The sequence below is a fragment of the Diorhabda sublineata genome, chromosome 11, assembly GCF_026230105.1.
Source record: "Diorhabda sublineata isolate icDioSubl1.1 chromosome 11, icDioSubl1.1, whole genome shotgun sequence".
Lineage (NCBI taxonomy): Eukaryota > Metazoa > Arthropoda > Insecta > Coleoptera > Chrysomelidae > Diorhabda > Diorhabda sublineata.
Genome location: NC_079484.1, coordinates 1,056,863 through 1,076,337, shown reverse-complemented (window position 1 = coordinate 1,076,337; position 19,475 = coordinate 1,056,863). Strand labels below are relative to the sequence as shown.

Sequence of the window (19,475 nt, the reverse complement as noted above, 5' to 3'; positions counted from 1 at the left end):
TATTCTAACTTAAACTCCGAGTCATATCACTTATCAGTTGATTTCTGATCCTAATCCAAATCGCTTTCGAACGTGGCGTTCAATTCTCTATTTAACGTGAACGTGATTCGGATTACTTTCTGAACATATCGTTCATGATCGGATTAATACGAACAAATTAACCTGACGATCGGATAAGTAGCCACATTATTCACGTATTTGATTTAGATCAGTAAACGTGATCCGAATTACTTGATGATATTTGAACAAATTAACCTGCCGATCGGGGCAGTAGCCACGTTATTTATGTATTCGATTTAGAACATTTTTTTAACTGATTAATTTATGATGTATTGCTGATTTATAAAATTAAATTACATTTTATATATTAGTTCCCAGAAATCACTACATTTAACGTGAAATAATTTTGAAAATGTTGTTGTTCATTTTTAATTCATATAAATTGTTGAAATGTGATAGAAAGTATTAAAAAGAAAGCGCAATATAAAAATTTGTTTTTGTTGTAGTTCGATTCATTTCACAAACAAAATTATGCGGTTATATCTAGCAATACTTCGAAGCGTGACCCATCCCACTATCCACTTAATAATCGTTAAAAACAAGTGCATAATAGTTTCACAATTACTTTAATACACATTGTGTATTTACTATTTGTTGGTTATATTTTACGAGGCAGTTTCTCTTTCTATTTTTACACATAAACCTACTTGACGTTAATAAATTCACTCAGTTGAACAGAAACTTTGTCAATACAGAATCTGTCGGTGGATAGTCGAAAGTGAAACAGTTCGAAAAGAACAATGGTGAGCCCGAAATGTAACAGCGATAATTTTTTGTTTCTTTGTTATTGAATTGGAAAATAACTTTGGGTCGGTACAAGGCAAGGTCGTTACTAATAATTTAAACATTTCGTGCGTGTGTTTATTGTTGAATTATTTTTTTTTGTGTGATGGTGTCACTCTTAATTTCAATGAAAACAAAGTAGTGAATACGAAATGTAAGTTTTTGTTGTTATTTTTATGTATAAAATATTAAAAGAATGTTTTGCTTTATACCAGGTGTTTCGTAAGATAGTTTGTAACATTTTTAATTCGATTATTGTTTGATTTGGTTTGATTAATGATTATTACCGAATTAGGGGAATAATTGAATTATGATTAGTAGTAATTAGTAGAATAATTGGAATTAAATTGAACTATTACTTGTATTTTCAGTATTAAACCATGTCGATGTTATGTAATCATATGGAAAACGTATTTTTATTAACTCATTCCAATCAATTTGATGTACTTGATTGAAAAATTGTTATTAAAATTGATTTGATATCAATTTTCTTGGTTTTTACGATGTTTTGTGACTTCCAGATCAATAAATAAATTCCAGTTTTAGGGAAAAGTAGATTTGGCGATGCTGCAATGTCCATACGATTTTATATAACGAAAAATAGTATTTTTGAACCCTTTGGCTTCGATTACTTGATTGCATATAGAAAGATCTAAGATCTGCGCCAAAAATCTGGCAAAATCACATATTTGTTGAAATTATCCCAAATCTGGTAAAAAAAAGTCAATTTGGCAACGCCGCAACTTTTATTATTTACGTATATCTTTACTGAAACTTCCCCAAAACTTGAGAAATATGAATTTGGCAACACCTCGACCTTCAAATGTCGTTTTTTTTTCTACTTTTTGGTTAGGAAAACTCAAAAACTCGACTAGATACAAAAATTACGTGATCTGCAGCAAAAATCTGAGCGAAATCATAAATTTGTTGAAATTATCCCAAATCTGGTGAAAAAACGTAAATTTGGCAACGCCGCAACTTTTATTATTTACGTATATCTTTACTGAAACTTCCCCAAAACTTGAGAAATATGAATTTGGCAACACCTCGACCTTCAAATGTCGTTTTTTTTTCTACTTTTTGGTTAGGAAAACTCAAAAACTCGACTAGATACAAAAATTACGTGATCTGCAGCAAAAATCTGAGCGAAATCATAAATTTGTTGAAATTATCCCAAATCTGGTGAAAAAACGTAAATTTGGCAACGCCGCAACTTTTATTATTTACGTATATCTTTACTGAAACTTCCCCAAAACTTGAGAAATATGAATTTGGCAACACCTCGACCTTCAAATGTCGTTTTTTTTTCTACTTTTTGGATAGGAAAACTCAAAAACTCGACTAGATACAAAAATTACGTGATCTGCAGCAAAAATCTGAGCGAAATCATAAATTTGTTGAAATTATCCCAAATCTGGTGAAAAAACGTAAATTTGGCAACGCCGCAACTTTTATTATTTACGTATATCTTTACTGAAACTTTCCCAAAACTTGAGAAATATGAATTTGGCAACACCTCGACCTTGAAATGTCGTTTTTTTTTCTACTTTTTGGATAGGAAAACTCAAAAACTCGACTAGATACAAAAATTACGTGATCTGCAGCAAAAATCTGAGCGAAATCATAAATTTGTTGAAATTATCCCAAATCTGGTGAAAAAACGTAAATTTGGCAACGCCGCAACTTTTATTATTTACGTATATCTTTACTGAAACTTCCCCAAAACTTGAGAAATATGAATTTGGCAACACCTCGACCTTGAAATGTCGTTTTTTTTTCTACTTTTTGGTTAGGAAAACTCAAAAACTCGACTAGATACAAAAATTACGTGATCTGCAGCAAAAATCTGAGCGAAATCATAAATTTGTTGAAATTATCCCAAATCTGGTGAAAAAACGTAAATTTGGCAACGCCGCAACTTTTATTATTTACGTATATCTTTACTGAAACTTCCCCAACACTTGAGAAATATGAATTTGGCAACACCTCGACCTTCAAATGTCGTTTTTTTTTCTACTTTTTGGTTAGGAAAACTCAAAAACTCGACTAGATACAAAAATTACGTGATCTGCAGCAAAAATCTGAGCGAAATCATAAATTTGTTGAAATTATCCCAAATCTGGTGAAAAAACGTAAATTTGGCAACGCCGCAACTTTTATTATTTACGTATATCTTTACTGAAACTTCCCCAAAACTTGAGAAATATGAATTTGGCAACACCTCGACCTTCAAATGTCGTTTTTTTTTCTACTTTTTGGATAGGAAAACTCAAAAACTCGACTAGATACAAAAATTACGTGATCTGCAGCAAAAATCTGAGCGAAATCATAAATTTGTTGAAATTATCCCAAATCTGGTGAAAAAACGTAAATTTGGCAACGCCGCAACTTTTATTATTTACGTATATCTTTACTGAAACTTCCCCAACACTTGAGAAATATGAATTTGGCAACACCTCGACCTTCAAATGTCGTTTTTTTTTCTACTTTTTGGTTAGGAAAACTCAAAAACTCGACTAGATACAAAAATTACGTGATCTGCAGCAAAAATCTGAGCGAAATCATAAATTTGTTGAAATTATCCCAAATCTGGTGAAAAAACGTAAATTTGGCAACGCCGCAACTTTTATTATTTACGTATATCTTTACTGAAACTTCCCCAAAACTTGAGAAATATGAATTTGGCAACACCTCGACCTTCAAATGTCGTTTTTTTTTCTACTTTTTGGTTAGGAAAACTCAAAAACTCGACTAGATACAAAAATTACGTGATCTGCAGCAAAAATCTGAGCGAAATCATAAATTTGTTGAAATTATCCCAAATCTGGTGAAAAAACGTAAATTTGGCAACGCCGCAACTTTTATTATTTACGTATATCTTTACTGAAACTTCCCCAAAACTTGAGAAATATGAATTTGGCAACACCTCGACCTTGAAATGTCGTTTTTTTTTCTACTTTTTGGATAGGAAAACTCAAAAACTCGACTAGATACAAAAATTACGTGATCTGCAGCAAAAATCTGAGCGAAATCATAAATTTGTTGAAATTATCCCAAATCTGGTGAAAAAACGTAAATTTGGCAACGCCGCAACTTTTATTATTTACGTATATCTTTACTGAAACTTCCCCAAAACTTGAGAAATATGAATTTGGCAACACCTCGACCTTGAAATGTCGTTTTTTTTTCTACTTTTTGGATAGGAAAACTCAAAAACTCGACTAGATACAAAAATTACGTGATCTGCAGCAAAAATCTGAGCGAAATCATAAATTTGTTGAAATTATCCCAAATCTGGTGAAAAAACGTAAATTTGGCAACGCCGCAACTTTTATTATTTACGTATATCTTTACTGAAACTTCCCCAAAACTTGAGAAATATGAATTTGGCAACACCTCGACCTTGAAATGTCGTTTTTTTTTTCTACTTTTTGGATAGGAAAACTCAAAAACTCGACTAGATACAAAAATTACGTGATCTGCAGCAAAAATCTGAGCGAAATCATAAATTTGTTGAAATTATCCCAAATCTGGTGAAAAAACGTAAATTTGGCAACGCCGCAACTTTTATTATTTACGTATATCTTTACTGAAACTTTCCCAAAACTTGAGAAATATGAATTTGGCAACACCTCGACCTTGAAATGTCGTTTTTTTTTCTACTTTTTGGATAGGAAAACTCAAAAACTCGACTAGATACAAAAATTACGTGATCTGCAGCAAAAATCTGAGCGAAATCATAAATTTGTTGAAATTATCCCAAATCTGGTGAAAAAACGTAAATTTGGCAACGCCGCAACTTTTATTATTTACGTATATCTTTACTGAAACTTCCCCAAAACTTGAGAAATATGAATTTGGCAACACCTCGACCTTGAAATGTCGTTTTTTTTTCTACTTTTTGGTTAGGAAAACTCAAAAACTCGACTAGATACAAAAATTACGTGATCTGCAGCAAAAATCTGAGCGAAATCATAAATTTGTTGAAATTATCCCAAATCTGGTGAAAAAACGTAAATTTGGCAACGCCGCAACTTTTATTATTTACGTATATCTTTACTGAAACTTCCCCAACACTTGAGAAATATGAATTTGGCAACACCTCGACCTTCAAATGTCGTTTTTTTTTCTACTTTTTGGTTAGGAAAACTCAAAAACTCGACTAGATACAAAAATTACGTGATCTGCAGCAAAAATCTGAGCGAAATCATAAATTTGTTGAAATTATCCCAAATCTGGTGAAAAAACGTAAATTTGGCAACGCCGCAACTTTTATTATTTACGTATATCTTTACTGAAACTTCCCCAAAACTTGAGAAATATGAATTTGGCAACACCTCGACCTTCAAATGTCGTTTTTTTTTCTACTTTTTGGATAGGAAAACTCAAAAACTCGACTAGATACAAAAATTACGTGATCTGCAGCAAAAATCTGAGCGAAATCATAAATTTGTTGAAATTATCCCAAATCTGGTGAAAAAACGTAAATTTGGCAACGCCGCAACTTTTATTATTTACGTATATCTTTACTGAAACTTCCCCAAAACTTGAGAAATATGAATTTGGCAACACCTCGACCTTCAAATGTCGTTTTTTTTTCTACTTTTTGGATAGGAAAACTCAAAAACTCGACTAGATACAAAAATTACGTGATCTGCAGCAAAAATCTGAGCGAAATCATAAATTTGTTGAAATTATCCCAAATCTGGTGAAAAAACGTAAATTTGGCAACGCCGCAACTTTTATTATTTACGTATATCTTTACTGAAACTTCCCCAAAACTTGAGAAATATGAATTTGGCAACACCTCGACCTTCAAATGTCGTTTTTTTCTACTTTTTGGTTAGGAAAACTCAAAAACTTGACTAGATACAAAAATTACGTGATCTACAGCAAAAATCTGAGCGAAATCATATATTTGTTGAAATTATCCCAAATCTGGTAAATTTGGCAACGCTGCAACTTTTATAAATGGGCATATTTTCACCGATACTTAGCAAAATCTGAAAAAATCTACATTCGGCAACATCATAATTTCTAAATACTTCATGTAGCCAAAAATTAGGCTTTATTATCGTTCGTACAGATTTACTAAAAACTCCCAATGCTTGAGGAAAAACTAGCTTTAGCAACGCCGCAATTTCCAAATACAAATTACGTCATCTTTTCAAACGTAAAGGAAACTATGTTTGGCAACACCGCAACCTCCACAAATTCTCATGTAGAAAATTAAACTTTTCATAATACCATTAAAATAATATTCAATATTTCCACTGTCATCTGTCAATATAACAAAATGTCAAATTTTCCTTATCTTTATGGTCAACAATAATTTTCGTTACTATGTTCGGTCTTTTGTTGCCATGGAAATAAAAACGTTTTGGATACAAACAAAGCTTGTTAAAATCAAGCTCCTATTTAATTTTGCTCACACAAAATATAAACAATGTAAATAAGATAATCCTGTTTGTTCCTATATGAATTCGTCATTGTAATTATTGCATATAACGCAACGTCCTATAAATTAGTAATTATAGGAATTAACTTCGCGCATATCGAATGACTTATCTTTACGATCTGTCATAACAATATGATAAGAAATGAAAAAAGTGTTTTTATCATTTTCAGTTTAACACCTGACGCGAGTTAATCTAGGTACAACATGGCGAAACCTACCGATGAAACAGATCACGGTAAGTGGCGCGGCTTCGTTTATAATGGTTTACTTTAAAGGGTTAATGAATTCTACTCTGAATCATCGGGATAATATTTTCGCAAATATCAATTATACCAATTATAATAAAAAAAATGATAAGCTACAACTTTTTTAGTTATTAAAAAGTCGTAAATACGTATTCAATAGATATTTTACATCGTTGCCACGTTGTTTTTTTCACATTGCATTAAAGGATGCAATTCAATCAAATTTCAGTTTAAATTTTAAAATTTGCATCGAATATTGAACTTTTGATACAATGTTTGGCATTCTCTTATAAATACATAGTTCTAAAAACAACTGTTTCTCACCTGGAAATTCATTATTTACACAAATAATGATCGACACAAAAAACAATAAATTTTGACAATAAATCTTGCAACACTAAATATCGATACGAGACAACTGTCAATGTTTGGTATATATATACGAGTGTTGATATCAATTACAGTTTGGATATTTATATTTTAATAGAGTCAAAATTATGAATTTAACGTAAAAGTTGTTTAGTTTTATCGAAATCTGAATAAAATTTTTTTGAAAGCTTAAAAATTTGATTTATATAACAATTCCATAAAATTTATTTATTTATTCGCGTATATTCAAGTGGTGAGTTTGACAGTTACACATAGGAATCCGATTTGAGCCGATTGGTTCCGATTGCTTTCCTCAACGATATAAATAGTTTTCTACAACCAACCAACGTTGCCAAATGTACTTTAAGATCATTACATGTATATATCGACTATTAAAAGCTGTGGATTATTTATTTTCTAATACAATGATATTTTCGCAATCTCTAGGTCATACCGGGTGTTTATAGGACCACCCAGATAATAGTCTTATATAGGAAGTCGTTTGTTGATAATGGAATGACCAATTTAAAGAAATTAATAATACTTTGCTTATTACACGATGTTTATACTACGTTTTATTCAATGAAACGCCACTGTATACATTAATTTTTATTTGTTAATTAATAAGTTAAACAGAAATTGTTTAAACTAAATTCGGGAATTAGTTTAGTTCGTGATTGCGTAGTTGAGATACTCGAAATTTTGTATTTCTACGTTGAAAATGAAAAGAAACCGGAAAAGTGAGTTAATTTATTTATAAATTTGTTTTTCTTAAATGTTTATCAATAATAACAAGTCGTACTATAATCAGTCCACATTTTTTTTAGTCTTAACCTTGACGTTTGGTATTTAAAACAAATATTACATTATGTAAATATTGAATATGAAGTGTAACGTTTGTTAACACACAAATTTAAAAAAAAATAAACTATAATGTTGTATTTATTCGTTATTCAGTGTTTAAAAAAATTGTTTTGATCTTATAAGTGGTCCCACAATAAAGATCCAGTGTTGTCATATCGGATCAAAACTATTGGATTAACGTCTACCGATCAGCTGTAACGTCTTTCCGTCGAAATAGTTTATTATAAACATTTTTAATTACGTTTACTAAAATTTTAGTAATTACTTTTTAATGTGAACGGGAAATTGTAAAACATAGTCGTTTCGTAATATTTTCAAAAGGTTTTCATCTAATAATCAACATAATTTGTCGATATTCATAAATTTCTATTTATTTATGTTGCATTTTAAGTATTTCATTTATAAAAACAGTAGAGACGTCATTAATATTTTTAGGAGAACCCATTCCGTACGATCCAGACTTTAATGGTCCTCTTAGCAAAAGATCGTGCACGGACGTACTTTGTTTTGCAATTTTCATAGTATTTGTTGCTGCTTGGGCAGGGATAGGTTTATACGGTACGTATTTCTATTATTATTTCGTGGTATCAAACTCTGTCTGTCTGTTAGCAGTTCTCGGAGCACGGAATTGAATTCGATGATATTCGTATAAACCCGGCGCGGTGTTGCCAGACTTTTTTCGCGTTCTACTTTCAACTGAATTACAGAAAACTTCGTGAACCAAGGTCATCAGCAAAAGAAAAACGAATTTTTAGATAAAAAGAAAATAAAATAAATTTGTTTATAAAATTTGATTGTTAGCTAAAATAATTGACTGGTTCACGGTGTAGTATTAACGACGACCGTAAAATAATATTTAATCAAATTAAATACGGATTAAAACCCTTCATTCGTTAAATTTTAATCAAAAATCTTTTTATTCGAGAAAATATTTTAGTTCCGGCAACATTGCTAGCGTAATCATCGAGAAAAAATCAGGTACCGCCATTTTTGATCTTGAAATCAGTATCGTTTCGAATATAGTTAGTTTGAATTTGTTTTATAATTTTTAATTATAATAGCTAGTATAAAAAAATTAATTAATCACACCGTATTTATAAAAATAAGTGACAAAAAACTTAACTATATCACTTGTGAGAGCGGAAACAATTCCAGTATAAAAAATTCAAACTGGCAACGCTGGGCCGGTGTGCAGACACGTAGTGGAATTAAACTGAATATTCGAAAACTATTTTTTAAGTTAAGCGCTATATTTTAAGCAATTTTAAATGGAGATCCGTCAACTTTATTGGTTCCGAAAGATTCCTCTGGACGTAGGTGTGGTAAAGACACAGAAGTATTAGGTAAACCGTACTTATTCTTCCACGACCTAACTCAATGTATTTCACCAACTGTAGCTTTTACAGGGTGTCCAACGCCACAGGTACGAAAATATTAAAACATGTAACGGGAAGTAGCTAAATGAACGTCATTTTTCTTCTTCTTTTTTTTTTAAAGGTATGTGTTCGTGCTTGTCCCACGGAAATTTACGTTGAAGGAAAAATAACATATGACATAGAAGAATATTGCGTCGATAACGTTTGTCCAAGCTGGATATTACCTAGTAAACCATGTAAGTTATCATATTTTTGTCGCTCTTTTTAACTTTAATAGGTCACATTAATCATCCTTAGGAACGTATGTCATTTCTTAAACGAATCATGTGATATATTAAAAGTATGTGTCAGTAGAAAAAGATAGAATGTATGAAGTTGATTTCCGGTAGACACGATTTTTTCATAGCGTAAAATCGAGATTAAAATTCAAATTTATAATTATTTCGATTCATTTTTGACGCATTCTCAATGTAAACAAACATATTTGCAATAAATAATTCGAACTAAATAAATTCTGTAGACTCAATTTCAACGAACCAGCTGATATTTACCGTCATGTAAATGTTTTGTTCGGTAGCGCAGTTGCCGGCTCTACTATCTACTACTACAAAACGGACTAAAATATTTTTTTTTTGTTTTCATTTTCTTAGTTATATCTCGATGCTTATACAACATAGCGGACCGTAGGAAATTACGTAATAAGGGTATATCAGATATTCCGGGGGATGAAATATCTCGTATGAAACAATTTCTTCGACCCGCGCATATGTTGATGACGTCAGGAACTCACAGCGCAATCTCATTGTTTACCGATAACGAACATGCGCACGAGGTATTTTTGCTTGACACGTGCATATTATGAATACAGGAAAAGTCGAATTATCTCAATCTTTTCTGTTAAATTACCCTTAATATCTAAAATATATCTATTTTAACATCAAATTTATAAAAAAATGTATATAAACGATATATTTCAGTTTTTTATTACAATATATTTATTATTTATTTCCAATTGTCACGGAAATAGAATTGAATTTGGCAACATAGCATATAGTGTAATGTTAGGTGCACGTTTAACCTTTTAACATCGTGTCATATTTATTATTGGTAGAATAATTACAGCGTTGCCTATTTTTGAATATATTAAGGTAACTTACACACAAATATACGATATCTGACAGTCTTCCGGCGTCCAATTTAATCACTATAAATAGCGCCACGCGATTTTTGGCTCTTCTCGCAAATAAAACATGCTCTAAAACATGGCATAGACGAAAACCAAGAAACAAAACAAATAAAAATTTAAAAGAGTAATCGACATTATGCAGATATTGGATTTGGCAACGCTGTGATGTGCGTCGTGTTCAAATAAAATGAAGTTAGCTGTTAATAAGGAGTAATGACGTGTTGTGTGTTGGCGGCTTTAGGTTTTAACCATAATATTGTGTAAGTGGTTGCTATTAAAAAAGATTTATTTGATTATCGTGCAGTGCATTGATGAAAATTGAAAAAAAAAACAGTCGGTGCTCCTTAAATTTGTCAACAAAGAGAAAAAATTATAACTAGACGATTGCAGGTAATTAAATTAACTGTTATTTATTCTATTGGAGTATTATTTCGACTTTTCCTATTTCATTACCACATATAACAACTCCAAAAGTTTTTCAGTAGCTTTCGTATGTTCGAGTATCAATTTAAATATCTATTGTTTTCTTTTTCGTTGTATAATTTACACATTTAGCACTATAATTATTTAAAACTTGAAAAAAATGATTTCTTTGTTGGAGTTATTATATAATCATAATTACTAACACGGAACTTTAATATTAATGCACATAATGGTTCGAAAATACACACAACAACGTTAGTTAAAGTTTAAAATCGTAACGTGAATTTATACGAGAAAATCAAAGTGAACACAAAACAAGTTAGACAGAAAACAGCTGATTATATGAATGATTCGGTGCACACTCGGTGCGTATATAACAAACGTGACCGTTCTTAAACATAGAACGCTACTTAAACTATATTGTAAAACGTCCCTAAAAGTCTTACACTTTTTTCTTCTGTCTTCAGTTCAGAAACGGTGCATTCCGACCTTATCGAGTGTGAACGAGACCATAATAAATTTAATAACAAATAATGCAGACACATTCCTGTCAAAATTAAAACAGGCTATTTCGAATATTAAGCTACTGTACGAAGCCGAAGAGGTAGGGAACGTGTGTTTTGTTTTATGTTGTGTGATTTTTGTTCTAATTTTTCAAACGTTGATTTATCATGTATCATAATCGGAACTAACAGATATTTTTTTAATATCTTAATTAATTAACGATTCAGTCAATGCTAGCATCACTAACTGATTTTTAAACTTGTATAATGCAGTAGAATCAGATTTAGATTGCTTACGCTTTTAATTTTACTGTTTCGCTACTCTCAACTCACGAATTATGTACGGTAGAGAAAAAGAAGTGAAAAGTTGAAATATTGTCAAGTTGTACGCCGTAAATTACTTTAATTGACCTAATCCACAATTATTAATTAAATAAAACCAACAATTTACACAGTTACTATCGTGGCGCCACTTAAATTGCGACGGACGTTTTTGTAAACATCTCTACCGTCCATATTACGATGAACTAGACAGGGCCGCACTCAGAATTCAAATAATCGTCAAAATAATTTGGAATAAACGATTTTTCTTTTTATTAGTATATAGTTATTGATTTCTACCAAGTATTGATAACGACTTTACGTGTTTTAAAAAAATAAAAAGTTCTGAATAACCGCCTCGGTGAGTTGAGTTTAGTTTAGGTGAATGAATCACGTTAAAACTAACTTTTTATGCTCAGTTTTGTGTATATTACAAATTTTTGGTTGTTTATCTAATGCAAATTTCTCATTTAATCAAGTTCAATTGAATTTTATCCAAATCCACGCGATATATTTATTCTAAACTTCAAGTTTTTGGTATAGGCGCCATATTTGAAACCTATATATTTCAAGTTCAGCGTCCATTATTACAAATGTCTTACTATAACGCCCTCGGGACTTTTACGGGACATTTTAGTGGTTGAGCATTCAGGAATATCGCGGAACGCACCAAAAATATCACAGAATTGCCAATTGCGACAAAATCTGTCTCAAAACTTTTGCTAGTGATGGAAATTATTGATAATTATAGTGTAAATATTAATTTTGAACCGTATAAATGTTTGATGGAATGATAAAAAAGATAATTTTATCATTTATTTTGAAAATTCCGATTGCATTGAGACGATATCATGTTATTTGGTTATCTGTTTGTTTTATGGTATTTACTTAATAAATTCGTTATCGGATTATAGCCATAAATGTGTCTATAGAGGTTAAATGAGTTATTTTTTTAATTATTAAATTAATTTATGACATATATGAGTCGTAAATTGGTATAAGAATAAAATGATTCGTAATTGTAATATAAAAAAAAAATAATCAACTTCTCGTTATACCCTGTACAATTCATGGGTCGATAACCCATTAAAATATTTGTGATCTTAATCTGGCAACAACGCCGTCGTTTATAATGAAATTAGTATACGTTCAACGAGACGTCCCGAAATCAAACGAACTCTCAGTCTCAACTGTCTAAATACGTTCATGCCCATGTTGCCACACGATATATTTTTTAAGTAACTACTATTGACGTGAAAGAAATAACCCAATTAGTTCAAGTGGAAAAATTATAATATAAGAAAATATAAATTACCTTCTTGTTATACCCTGTATAAATCAAGTTATCATGGGTCGATAACCCATTAAAATATTTGTCATCTCAACCTGGCAACTACGCCGTCGTTAATGGAGTTAGTATACGCTCACCGAGACGACCCGAAATCAAACGAACGCTCAGTCTAAAAACATTCATACCCATGTTGCCACATGATATATTTTTACTGCTTTATATCTCAAAATTTGGGGTCGTAAACAAACACATAATTTATTATATTATTTATTAAACACCCTGTAGATTCAATTAACCAGTAATATTGGGTGATGTACACATAAAAATGTATTATAGGTTACAAAAATCGTAATTTTTTGTAAATTACGGTTCTGGTTATTGTGTTTTGAAGAATACTAAAATAAACACGGCAACACGGTAAGTTGTCAGTTAGAAACTCGACGTCCGATGTGTATCTAACTTCATGTTGTATTCTATTAAATATACTAGTTATGTCGTGATATTTGATTAAATAAGGATTATAGGAGTAGTTTTTTTGTTGTGATTTGTATTTTTTTATAAGTGTATAAGTGAATTCACCATTTAGTACTTGTAAATTTATTAAAGGGATTTCTCTTTGCGTGCGGTAAGTTTATTTTCTGAAAAGTAACGTTTTAGAATACAGGGGTATGTCGAAAAGTATGTACTAATCGGGGCTCGATTATTTTATTTTTGCAAATCATTTGCATTGGATAAAAAACTAATTATTGGTTAGATTAGGTTTTTGTTTTTTCTTAAATTGAATTATAAATTAACGAGAACAGGTTGGACAAAATATAGTTGAAGATCTGGCAAAATGTTGGTGGAAAATTTTGATTGGAGTATTAGTGGCTATGGGGGGATGTATGGTGTACGTAATGATACTGAGGTGGCTGGCATCTCCTATGGTGTGGCTATCAATATTAGGAGTAATCGTCGGTCTAGGTGCAGGTGAGAAATTCGTATATCGAAAAAAATCGAGGATATGGCATTGATCGGACGATATTTCAGGATTATATTTCTCGATAGTGGCATTAATAGCCGCCCAAAAATCTTACAACGATCTTCAAACGAATAGCTCGAAGTACGAGGAGGATTTATATTATCAGAATAAACAATTAAAAACTAAAAGAGATTTATGGTTAACGGGAGTAATTGTTTTATCTGTTGTACTACTTATTATTTTATTGATGCTAATATTTTTAAGAAAAAGGATACTATTAGCTATAGCTCTCATCAAAGAAGGAAGCAAGTAAGTTCAGGACGAAAAATTATTGTCAGAGTTACACCATTTTATATTTCAGAGCAGTGGGGTCGGTTACGGCGTCGTTATTTTTTCCAATAATACCGTGGGTATTACAAATAGCCGTTATCGGTTACTCCTTGTTGATTGGAGTATTTCTCGCTAGTACAGGACAACCTTTATACAAAACTAGATATTACGACGATACTAATTGCGCTAATTTAACCGGTATAAGTGTGAGTAGATTTTTTTTTGTTAATAGTCCCGATTTCAACAACACTACAAACGTTATTCTTCTTTTTTATTATGAACTTGGCCTTCACAAATGTAAATACGCAGTTATCGAGTATTCTGGAGTGTTTGATTATTATTTCGTTATATATACTTCGTAGAATAAACTTGGCATCGTCGGTTATGGTATTTTATTTGAATTTTATAGTTCCCGCGAATTTTCTCTCAGCCCCTCGTATTCACTATTATTGGAATAATAGATAAAAAAGAAGAATTTTCTCATATTCGTTACAATCCCTTTTTTATTTCTGTCTAACTGCTTATTCATATAGGTAAAAGTTACAAGAAAAAGAAGAATAATCTTATAATAAATTACGCATTTGGAGGTTATGCTTTGACGTCTCTAATGTGTATTGTTTAAATCAGTTTTAGTACGTTTTTTTTTTTAATTTGGGGTGTTATTTCGTTTTTATTTTAGTGAATATTAAGTCTGTATCGTAATTTAGTGATTTTTTATATAGTTAAGTAATAATTGAGGTAAGTTATACCTCATTTGTTGGTAAATTACGTTGTATTTTTATAATTCTATAAGTACAATTGTGTTTATAACAAAAAAACTAAGATAATTTATAGAAATTATGAAAGGAAAGTGTGGAAATTTTGAAAAAAACAGTCGGAAAGCAATCATTTCAAGTCAAACATGAAGTTATTAGGTCAAATAAGGAGATATTAAGAAAAATGTAGGTTTTTTCACTTTTTAGTCATTTTCACGAGAAAAAAAAAACAATTTTTAGAAGTTGAACAACTGAATTTAGTAGTTTTCATATTTTATAATATAAATTTATTACAAAAAGTGAGAAATTTAATTATATAAGTCATTTTTATATAAAAAATGTTAAAGGAATGAAAGAGGACATAAAAGTAACTTATAAATGCGAAATTTTTTTAAAAATACTGTTATTTAGTTGATTATCATCGATTTTTACGAAAAAATTTTCTTTTTACAAATTTAAGGACGATACAGTATGCGATCCAACAACGTGGAGCACGAATTATTCATCATTATGCCCGAACGCTTCTTGCAAATTTATAAAAATGAACAACGATGCTCTGTACCCTTATTTACAAGGTTAGTACCGTATTTTAAGCCAAAGAATCCTAAAAACGATTCAAGGTAAATAACTAATTCCATTCCGGGACCAATTTCATTCCAGCTTACAACATTTTCGGTTTCTTCTGGTTGTTATTCTTCATAATAGCTCTGGGACAAATGGTATTAGCAGGAGTATTCGCCCAATGGTACTGGACGTTCAATAAACGTCGTTTACCATTTTTCGCTGTAACTTCGGCGTTTTTAAGGACGTTAAGGTAAATAAATAACGAAAGATTCGAACAATTTATTTATTAATCGAATTATTTCAGGTATCATATCGGTACATTGGCTTTCGGATCATTAATATTGGCGATATGTAGAATGATAAGGGTCGCTTTGGAATATTTGGATCACAAATTGAAGAAATACGATAACGCTTTCACCAAAGCCGTTATGTGTTTGTTGAAATGCTTCTTTTATTGTTTGGAAAAGTTCCTGAAATTTTTAAATAAGAACGCTTACATCATGTGCGCCATTCACGGTAAAAATTTCTGCGTTAGTGCCAAAAACGCTTTCATGTTACTTATGAGGAATATACTTCGCGTCTGGGTACTGGATAAGGTAAATACCGTTTTCGAAAACCAACAAAAGTGAATAATCTCGTTCCGTATCGTATAAAATGTGTTTTTTTAAAATATTTTTCAGGTTACTGATTTCCTTTTCTTCCTCAGTAAGGTGTTACTGACTTTAGCTGTCGGCGGAGTGTCTTACATATTCTTCGCTTCCGAATTGCTTCCGACATCATTTATCGATAACTCTGATTTGAATTATAAGATAGTACCGGTCGTTTTAATAATGATTTGCACTTATTTGATAGCGTCGTTGTTCTTCAGCGTCTATTCTATGGCGGTGGATACTTTATTTTTATGTTTTTGTAAGTATATGATGATCGATGATAATTTTAGGTGGTATTGGTAAGTTTTCAATGTTTTTATATCATTTTGTTGGCGGTAATATTGAGATTTTTGTTTATATAACGTAATTATTCGAAGATCTCACCCCCACAAAGTCATTTTCACTGTTTTTAGCGATTTTTCATCGTTTTCCGGTCATTTTATTCTATATCGGTAATTTTTTAGTGGAGGACTGCGAAAGGAATGACGGATCTGCCGAAAAGCCTTACTACATGTCTCGAAATCTAATGAAAATATTCGGCAAAAAAAACAAATTGGATTAAATTATGTATAAACCAAAAAAAAACTACTAAAATTGCAAATTTCAAATATCTGTGATATTAGTAACCGTTAAAGAAATTTTATCGCTTATCAAACATTTTTATGTAATTTATTTTATCGAATAAATTTTTTTTCGATATTTCATTTGATTTTTTTATTCCAAATATTGTTTATTTTATCTCGATTTCGAATTTTAAAATAAAACGTATTTAATGAAACAAAAAGATACTTTTCGACGTCCCCCCGTAACATTAAATCGAATATTTTCACTATAGCAACTAATTGAAATTTCTAATAGTAAAATAAAATTTTTTTTAACAGTTTTTACCTTAAAATATAGAAAAAAATCAAAATTATTTCACGATTTATTTTTTGGGGGAGTTTTGGGAAACCTCCTTGGGCATAATAGGGCCGATTTTCGTTGTGATACGACTTGCTGGAATTTAATTAATATTTCGATACAAAAAAATTTAATTTGTAAAATGTAATTATCCGTAAAATCAAAAAACGCAAAAAAAAGAAAATTTTTGTATCCAAAACGACTAACGCCCTGCTATTATCAGGATTTAGCACCGGGTTACTATTTCCTACCGTCTCACTAACAAATAACGAAATTAAAAAGACAAAAATTTAATTCCTTCAATTCAAAACCTAGATTTCACTTAGAAACACTCTGTATGATGATTTTTTAATTTTTGAAGAATATATTTACCCCTAAACGTTGTCTAACATGGTTAACCGTTGTTGGGTTAAAATGGCGACGTCTGCCATCGCTTCCGGTACCAAAAGCTCAACCACTGAATATTTTAACGACTCTTCGTAAGCGTACAATATGCTGGTATCATATAACATCATTTTACTTTGAGTTAAAGCCAATATGCAATTCCGCAATCTCGCTATGGTCTCACGTTCTTGTCTGGAAATCACCTAAAAACGAAAAAAATCTAACCATAGGATAAAGTTTGCTGCAACTGTTTCCGGAATCAATTATAAACCAATTCGGTTTAATTTGGAGCAATAGGTCTAAGATACTCATTTTGATTGCCTCTGTTTGATAATAGAGGCTAAAAAATTGGATGATTCAATTGAAAAACCGTCTCAATGTAATTTTTTTCCCATTATGTTAAGATTGGAAGCAAAAACACTAATCAATACAATCGATTTAGACTTTTTGTGATAATAGAGGTTAAAACATTCACCGATACAATTAAAAAACAGTCTGTAATCAATTTAATTAACATTATTTGAAGTTTGGTAGCTAAAACACTCATCACTACACGTTGTTTACCCTATTTTTGACAAAAATACACTAACCTCTTCTAAATTCTGTATAAATCCACCGACACTTTCCTCACTGTTAACCAATGTGGGACAAATCCATATAAATCCATTATTACCTAATATAATACTGGCTCCTACCGGTAAATTGTGGAAATGAGTTTTACTTCTCTTAATCAGTGATGGAAATACTTTCACAAGCACCCCTTGTCCAAGCTACCATAAAATAATAACAAAAGGACTATAATTAGGATAAAAAAATAAAGGAAAAGCCGAAATATTTCAAGTAAAACTGGGTAGATGTGTTATATTTACCTTGCCGTATTTTAAACTCCTGGTATGTAAAGACAACGCTCCGTCAGAGAATACGTTTTGTACTTCAGCACTAATGAGATCACCTTCTTGTAAAAACTGCCTCATCATCTGTTCATCTTCAACAGATCTTCTTCTCTATAATGAAGAGTGAAAATTGTCACAAAATGGGAATAAATGAGGCATAAACAAGTTAGAATTTGTAACTAAAACGCTTGGTAATGTCAAAAGTGAAAATTTAAAGGATTTAATGCAACATTAACGGTGTTTTAATGTTTCAAAGGGTATTTTCACCACTACGCTACAATAACTCATATGGGGGTTGAAAAGTGTAAAATCTTAGCTCTTATAATGCCTATTTAGTTAATAAAAGGGGCGACGGTTCATAGCCACTTAATCTAGATCACAAAATCAACATTCTTCATTTATATGTCTGTTAATAATTAAATTTACATACCAATTCGCCTCCTGGTAAATTTACCGAAGATAATAGCAGAGCTGAATCTAACCTAGAATTAGTATCAACTTTCCATCTTTTTTGTTGTACTTCTGTAATCCTCCCAACGATAACATCACCAATTTCTCCATTGTACCTACTTTTAAGAGGTCTTATAGATACTAGATTATTAACCTGTTCTTTTACACCAGCCACTGATGCTTTAAGTTCACCGACTTCCTCGTACGTACCATGTCCTCTGTAATAATAAAAAAATAACCTATTTATCATATATAATAATGAAACATTATTTACCTCATAAATTCTCTTTCATTTTGAACTGTAATTACTTCACCGGGAGTGAATATTTTAGGATATCTTTGATTTATAGCGACAGATGCATTTACGCGCTCTGATGCAAGACGAATTTGGATTTTTTGAGGCATTTCCAATTTATAACCTTTATTTCGTTTTAATTTCTAGGTGAGCTATTTTCTTCTATTTAAGTTACTACAGGACTTCTCGGAAACGTCCAGCACAATCCAGTATTACTTTGTCTATTTATACAACTAAATAAATATCATGGAAGAATTGACCCAACTAAAAGTAATAATAACCAAAAGTTGTTGAATATCATGTTTTAATTTTGAAATTTCTAGCAAAAATTGAACGTGACGATAGAAAACTGTGATTTAAATTTTGTTAATCAGCTGATAGATGATCTTATAGTTTCCGAAAAAGTCTATAATT

General features: G+C 30.9%; 2 protein-coding genes across 8 annotated transcripts; one reads left to right on the top strand and one right to left on the bottom strand.

Moving 5' to 3' along the window:
• The first annotated feature begins 329 nt into the window (after nucleotides 1–329).
• LOC130450473 (choline transporter-like 2) lies at nucleotides 330–16,843 on the top strand. 6 transcript variants are annotated; one of them, XM_056788866.1, is made up of 14 exons: nucleotides 330–997; nucleotides 6,472–6,536; nucleotides 8,215–8,337; nucleotides 9,039–9,202; nucleotides 9,277–9,391; nucleotides 11,232–11,368; nucleotides 13,683–13,848; nucleotides 13,909–14,149; nucleotides 14,202–14,376; nucleotides 15,386–15,500; nucleotides 15,586–15,739; nucleotides 15,794–16,085; nucleotides 16,170–16,398; nucleotides 16,604–16,843. In XM_056788866.1, the coding sequence occupies exons 2-14, from the start codon at nucleotides 6,506–6,508 to the stop codon at nucleotides 16,699–16,701; spliced, it is 2,040 nt and encodes a 679-aa protein (XP_056644844.1). In that variant the 5' UTR covers nucleotides 330–997; nucleotides 6,472–6,505; the 3' UTR covers nucleotides 16,702–16,843. The 6 variants fall into 6 exon arrangements, with proteins under 6 accessions (XP_056644844.1, XP_056644845.1, XP_056644841.1 ...); XM_056788867.1 differs by having other exon boundaries at nucleotides 363–803; XM_056788863.1 differs by lacking the exon at nucleotides 11,232–11,368 and adding an exon at nucleotides 9,806–9,987 and having other exon boundaries at nucleotides 370–997.
• Nucleotides 15,759–19,353, bottom strand: LOC130450474 (exosome complex component RRP4). 2 transcript variants are annotated; one of them, XM_056788870.1, is made up of 6 exons: nucleotides 19,041–19,353; nucleotides 18,747–18,984; nucleotides 18,293–18,427; nucleotides 18,014–18,193; nucleotides 17,412–17,626; nucleotides 15,759–15,959 (listed from the first exon to the last, which is right to left on the bottom strand). In XM_056788870.1, the coding sequence occupies exons 1-5, from the start codon at nucleotides 19,169–19,171 to the stop codon at nucleotides 17,414–17,416; spliced, it is 897 nt and encodes a 298-aa protein (XP_056644848.1). In that variant the 5' UTR covers nucleotides 19,172–19,353; the 3' UTR covers nucleotides 15,759–15,959; nucleotides 17,412–17,413. The 2 variants fall into 2 exon arrangements, with proteins under 2 accessions (XP_056644848.1, XP_056644847.1); XM_056788869.1 differs by having other exon boundaries at nucleotides 15,759–17,626.
• Nucleotides 19,354–19,475: the final 122 nt, after the last annotated feature.

Coding starts and splice junctions, on each gene's coding strand:
- LOC130450473 (XM_056788863.1), top strand. CDS start 6,506: ATGGCGAAACCTACCGATGAAACAGATCACG. Junction 6,537..8,214: donor TACCGATGAAACAGATCACG/GTAAGTGGCGCG, acceptor TAATATTTTTAG/GAGAACCCATTCCGTACGAT. Junction 14,150..14,201: donor CTCATCAAAGAAGGAAGCAA/GTAAGTTCAGGA, acceptor TTTATATTTCAG/AGCAGTGGGGTCGGTTACGG.
- LOC130450474 (XM_056788869.1), bottom strand. CDS start 19,171: ATGCCTCAAAAAATCCAAATTCGTCTTGCATCAGAGCGCGTAAATGCA. Junction 18,428..18,746: donor ATTTACCAGGAGGCGAATTG/GTATGTAAATTT, acceptor TCTTCATTATAG/AGAAGAAGATCTGTTGAAGA. Junction 18,194..18,292: donor GGAGTTTAAAATACGGCAAG/GTAAATATAACA, acceptor ATTTTATGGTAG/CTTGGACAAGGGGTGCTTGT.